We start from the raw sequence: 6,215 nt of genomic DNA, 5'->3' as shown, positions 1-6,215 counted from the left end.
GGCTGAACCATCTCAACCTGATTCATAGGGGTGGTTGCACGACCGTCCAATAAGTGCGTCAATGTTGCCGCGATGTTGTGAGCGGAAGTTATGGTCCAGGACATCGGCAAAAAAGGAGTCTTTGAATTTATTTTGGTGTAAAAATTTCTGTTTAGTTTTTCGGAAACTTAGACCAAATAATGACTTCTCTGTTCCCTGTGCGCCCCTAAAGAGTAGATGTCAAACCCCGCCTTCCCGCAGGCTGCAGCGGGATGTACTGGGTTAAAACTGGGTGAAGCTTTAACCACCTCAAAAGATATTATAATATATTGTTTTATCTTCTTAAAATTGCTATTTCTTAATGCCTATTAAGTAGTCAAAATTTAGGTAACATTTACCAGCATATATATCTTTCAACTATCACTGTGACATGCATTTTTGCTGCTTCCTTTAGGAATTACCTTCAGCCTAAATAAAGCACTTTGAAAATTTTTTGCATATTGTGTTTCCTGTTTTATTTTGATATAATGACAATAAGTAGTTAATGTTATTATGTATAAAAAATATTTTTCATTAGTATTTTCTGAATATGAATTTTAATCTTTCTTTTTAGCTGAAAAACTGATTCTTTGCTTCCTGAAAAGTACTTGACACTCGCAAGATGGCGGTTGCGTTGACGTAGCGTTTTTAACGGGAACAATGGAACCAATGATCAGCATACTAATCATCTGTAAAGTATTCTTATACAATGAATCAGTGAACACTAAGATGTACATAACTTTTGATTGCATTTATAGTTTAAATTGCCCCACGTTTATTTGAAACGTTCTCCCATTTTTAGTTAGTACATTCCAAAGTGACAGCGACAGAAAAAGTGCCGTCAAAACCTTTTGTTTGTAAAAAAAAAAAAAAACTAAAGAAATTTGTCCGTTTTACATTAAATAATCTTATAGACCTGTGAGCTGCAATGAAATATTTATAAATATATATATATATATATTTTTTTTTTTATTCGTTTTCTATTCTTGTATATTTTTTTCTTGAACCATATATATTCTCTAATAAAGCTCACACAGCTTTAAAATGACATTTACTCCATTATTATTATTATTATTTTTTTTTTGCTTTATTTACGTCGAATACAAAATACAAAATTTAGAAGAAATCATTACCCTCCTGACGCAAACATTCTTGCTTCCTGTCACGCGACCCATACAGTACAGCCAGTCACATGACTACAGTCAATAAAAATGAAAGCATCGCTAGCCTGGACGGAAATTGTTGCTCTTATAATTATCCTTAAGGTGTGTTTTAACGCGAGTCATCAGCTGACTGGGCTGCAGGTAAGATTGCTGTGTCCCCACTGGAGTATTAGCGCAACAAGTCCTGATAAATCAGATTGTTTTGGTGGTTCTTGGCCCCTGTGAGGATTTTCTGTGTTTTTCTTCAACTCTGTTTTTCAATTATGGTCCAATTTCAAAACACAGGTATGTTCGCTGTGTGCTGGGATAGTTCGAAACAATTCCGAAGTGGATCGGTTCTGTTCTTCATCCGCCGGACGAATAGATAGGAGATGCTGTCTATCAAATGATAACTCCAGTGACCCTGAACGCATCATCGGGTATGACAAATATCAGCTTTTCGCTCATATTTAAAGTTGCAAAAATGTATGAAGTGGGGGCACTGTGTGTATCTGTATATATATATATATATATATATATATATATATATATATATATATATATATATATATATATATATATATATATGTGTGTGTCCATATATTTGCATATATATATCTGTGTGTTTCCATATATCTGCATATACATATGTGTGTGTGTGTGTGTATATATATATATATATATATATATATATATATATATATACTATCATTCAAAAGTTTGGGGTCACATTGAAATGTCCTTATTTTTTAAGGAAAACCACAGTACTTTTCAATAAAGATAACTTTAATCAAGTCTTAACTTTAAAGAAATACACTCTAATGTGGTATGACTATTCTAGCTGCAAATGTCTGGTTTTTGGTGCAATAGATGTGTATAGAGGCCCATTTCCAGCAACTATCACTTCAGTGTTCTAATTATACAATGTGTTTGTTCATTGCCTCAGAAGGCTAATTGATGATTAGGAAACCCTTGTGCAATCATGTTCACACATCTGAAAACAGTTTACCTCATTACAGAAGCTACAAAACTGACCTTCCTTTGAGCAGATTGAGTTTCTGGAGCATCACATTTGTGGGGCCAATTAAACCCTCAAAATGGCCAGAAAAATAGAACTTTAATTTGAAACTCGATAGTCTATTCTTGTTCTTAGAAATGAAGGCTATTCCATGCAAGATATTGCTAAGAAATTGAAGATTTTCTACAACGGTGTGTACTACTCCCTTCAGAGGACAGCACAAACAGGCTCTAACCAGAGTAGAAAAAGAAGTGGGAGGCCGCGTTGCACAACTGAGCAAGAAGATAAGTACATTAGAGTCTCTAGTTTGAGAAACAGACGCCTCACAGGTCCCCAACTGGCATCTTCATTAAATAGTACCCGTAAAACACCAGAGTCAACATCTACAGTGAAGAGGCGGCTGCGAGATTCTGGGCTTCAGGGCAGACTGGCAAAGAAAAAGCCATATCTGAGACTGGCCAATAAAAGAAAAAGATTAAGATGGGCAAAAGAACACAGACATTGGACAGAGGAAGACTGGAAAAAAGTGTTGTGGACGGATGAATCCAAGTTTGAGGTGTTTGGATCACAAAGATGAACGTTTGTGAGATGCAGAACAAATGAAAAGATGCTGGAAGAATGCCTGACGCCATCTGTTAAGCATTAACAGATGGCATCAGGCATCTGTTAATACCACCCACTTTATGGTTAGGTGCTGGTAATCTCCCACCTTACCAGCACCAAAGCATAAGGCTTTGGTGCTGGTGAGGTGGGAGATTTGTATAGGGTAAAAGGGATTCTGAATAAGGAAGGCTATCACTACATTTTGCAACGCCATGCCATACCCAGTGGACAGCGCTTGATTGGAGCCAATTTCATCCTACAACAGGACAATGACCCTAAACACACCTTCAAATTGTGCAAGAACTATTTACAACAGGAGCAGGCAGCTGGTATTCTATCGGTAATAGAGTGGCCAGCGCAGTCACCAGATCTGAACCCCATTGAGCTGTCGTGGCAGCAGCTGGACCGTATGGTACACAAGAAGTGCCCATCCAACCAATCCCACTTGTGGGAGCTGCTTCTGGAAGCGTGGGGTGCAATTTCTCCAGAGTACCTCAATAAATTAACAGCTAGAATGCCAAAGGTCTGCAATGCTGTAATTGCTGCAAATGGTGGATCCTCTGACAAAAGCAAAGTTTGACATAAAAAAAGTCTTATTTCAAATACAAATCATTATTTCTAACCTAGTCAATGTCTTGACTCTACTTTCTATTCATTTCACAATGTATGGTGGGGAATAAGTGTGACTTTTCAGGAAAACACAAAATTGTTTAGGTGACCCCAAGCTTTTGAACGGTTGTGTGTGTGTGTGTGTGTGTGTGTGTGTGTGTGTGTGTGTGTGTGTGTGTGTGTGTGTGTGTGTGTGTGTGTGTTTCAAAGTAAATTGTGTCATAATGGATTTTTTTTTCAGGTTGGATTTATCAAATTGTTCACTGACTAAAGTTGAAGACCTTTCAGGGGCCTCTGAAGTATTAATGGTGTAAGTACACTACAGTGCCAGGGAAAGCTATTCATATCCCTTGGTTATTTTCACATTTTGAGCCTTTTTCAACATATTTGTTTATTGGAATTTTATGATATGCCAACAAAAACTAGTGCTTAAATGTAAAATCATACATGTATACATGCTATGGTAAGCAATGGGGTATTTTGAAGTGCCGCTTACAGCTTTACACATCAAAATATTGAAACATTTTCAAATGTCTCTGTACTCTGTAGTTTCTCTAGTTTTTTTCTTATACTTTAGGATTTATTAAGTACTTTTTGTTGTTCTATTACATAAAACAGTAGTGAAGGTATTTAGTTGCATTCCTTCCTAAGACATATTTAATGCACTGAAAACTGTTTTTCACAGTTTTTAATTTGATTATCTGTCTTTGGTCTTGCATAACGGTTTTTCTTTTTTTGTGGTTTAAAGAGATCTGTCACTGAATCCCATTGTCAACATCAGTGAAAAGGTCTTCTTAGGATTTCTGGACCTAAATTATGTGTAAGTGGTATTTTAGATTTTACATCTCGTCTGTATATGAATTGTTATGAACAATTTTTTTAACAGATTCAAATGCCTTTTTAGATTTTTACCAGAGGACATAGGTTGTCCGGGCGGGAACGTTTCATGGCAACAAGTGACAGTTGAAAAGGGAAGACGGTTTTGCAAGGGCCAGACAAACATGTGCAACCAGACAGGACAGATGTGTAAGCCATTTTTTGACCACATAAGCTAAAATTTAAACCTTCTTTTTTGCAATGCTGACCTTTGTTGATATGTATCTGGAATCCATAGCAATGAGCTGTCCGGAAAATTCCCTTTGCTGTCCTGATGGTCCTGGCTTCTTTCAGTGCAAATGTTCTGAAAGTTATCATGGATATAAATGTCTCCGACAGGTCAGTTAATAAAGCCATTTTTTTTCTTTATTTGTCATTCTTATGTTATTATGACTAACAAACAAATTTTTCAAACTTTCCTACAGGGTGACTTCCCACCCCTTAAGGTGTTTGGGCCCCTGGCAGGATCGACGGTTCTGATCTCCTTCCTGCTGTGGGTCACGCAGAGACGTAAAGCCAAATCTCTCTGAAGATAAGTTGCTTTTAATAAGACAAGTAACTGACTCCTGAAAGGGAAAATAATGCTGACAAAGCCTGCTGTGGAAGCATGCTCATTTGTAAACATTTTACAATGTTTTTTGTTGTTTTTTTTCGGTGCCGCTTTGACAAAAAAAAACTGACGTTTTAAATATAAATGATGCAATGTGATTTTAGGAAAGAATACGTTTTAAAATATGATCTAATATCTGACAGGGATGATGACTATTATTGCCTCATTTTTATTCTAATAAACTAGACTGACAGATTTAAGTCATCTATGGATGACTGTTGAACAAGTTCTTATTGTGTGCTATTTTACACACTAAAAAAAGATTATATGCACATTTCAAAAAAAGAAATGCAAAAAGTTATTGCATGCTGACAGTGTGGTTTACTTTGGGGCATAAAACAGTATTATAAAATTTGAACCAATAAAAGCAATAGTTTGGTTGCACTTCAGTAACGATTTTAACCTTTTTAATTCAGCCGTATTTTGGTTCAAATGTACTCAGGTCGACAAACTTTTCACAGTTATTTTATTTATTTAAAATATATATTCTTTTGTGGCAGCCTGGGCGACAGCAGATTTGTACTTAGTGACATTTTCTTGCAGTAGTAGAATTGCCTTCTTGTCATTGTTGTCAATGGGGATGTCTTTTGAGGTTGATTGTTCAGAGTTCTCATGCTTCCTCCTGTTCAGGGTTTTAATAAAGATTTTAAAATATCAGCGTCCATTTTTATTTGCATTTTGAGAAATTGTATTACTTCATTTTTAGATTTTATAAGAGACATCACTACAAAAACGATCTAGAAATAAGTAAAACTTTCTTAAATCAAGTGTATTTACTCTTAATTTGATTAGGTAAATAAGCTTTGCCAATAGAATGAGTAATTTTGCTCTTAAAATAAGATAATTATATAATATGCACTTCAAATAAGAATGGTGTTTCTTATTTTAAATGTAAATTCCCTTGTTCCATTGGCAAATGGTCTCACTAACCTCAATTCAAGAAAAATGCACTTACACGAAAAAAAAAAGGTACTTTAGATTTCCATTTTTTTGCAGTGCAGAGTATTAGGGCTGGACTATCAACAAATAAATGACAATCTTAAGATTACGACTTTATTCTCTTAAAATTACCAAAGCAAATTTTATAATTAAAAGATAAAAGCAGTAATATTATGACTTAATTCTCATATTACAGGAATTAAGTCATGATGTTAAAATGTCAGATTACTAATCCTTTCAGAAAAAACATATATAAATCTGACCAGCGTAGCCAAACTAGGCAATCTGAGCTGTTTGTGAAACATAATAGCCTAATCATTTGAAGCTGATGGGCGTAAAGGTTTAATATTTCCTTAACCGATACGACAGTATAACTTCACTAAATTCCCAATAGTACTGA

At 35.3% G+C, this 6,215-nt stretch overlaps 1 protein-coding gene across 1 annotated transcript; it reads left to right on the top strand.

Annotated features, from left to right (window-relative positions):
• Window positions 1–1,165: 1,165 nt before the first annotated feature.
• atraid (all-trans retinoic acid-induced differentiation factor) lies at window positions 1,166–5,144 on the top strand. The gene is made up of 7 exons (XM_038287466.1): window positions 1,166–1,322; window positions 1,467–1,600; window positions 3,632–3,700; window positions 4,139–4,210; window positions 4,295–4,416; window positions 4,505–4,605; window positions 4,692–5,144. The coding sequence occupies exons 1-7, from the start codon at window positions 1,230–1,232 to the stop codon at window positions 4,794–4,796; spliced, it is 696 nt and encodes a 231-aa protein (XP_038143394.1). The 5' UTR covers window positions 1,166–1,229; the 3' UTR covers window positions 4,797–5,144.
• Window positions 5,145–6,215: the final 1,071 nt, after the last annotated feature.

The sequence above is a fragment of the Cyprinodon tularosa genome, unplaced genomic scaffold (genome assembly GCF_016077235.1).
Source record: "Cyprinodon tularosa strain WSP-4 unplaced genomic scaffold, ASM1607723v1 ctg24, whole genome shotgun sequence".
NCBI lineage: Eukaryota > Metazoa > Chordata > Actinopteri > Cyprinodontiformes > Cyprinodontidae > Cyprinodon > Cyprinodon tularosa.
The sequence above is the reverse complement of the archived record's forward strand: the minus strand, read 5'-3'. Positions and strand labels throughout refer to the sequence as shown.

Coding starts and splice junctions, on each gene's coding strand:
- atraid (XM_038287466.1), top strand. CDS start 1,230: ATGAAAGCATCGCTAGCCTGGACGGAAATTGTTGCTCTTATAATTATC. Junction 3,701..4,138: donor GCCTCTGAAGTATTAATGGT/GTAAGTACACTA, acceptor TGTGGTTTAAAG/AGATCTGTCACTGAATCCCA. Junction 4,606..4,691: donor GATATAAATGTCTCCGACAG/GTCAGTTAATAA, acceptor ACTTTCCTACAG/GGTGACTTCCCACCCCTTAA.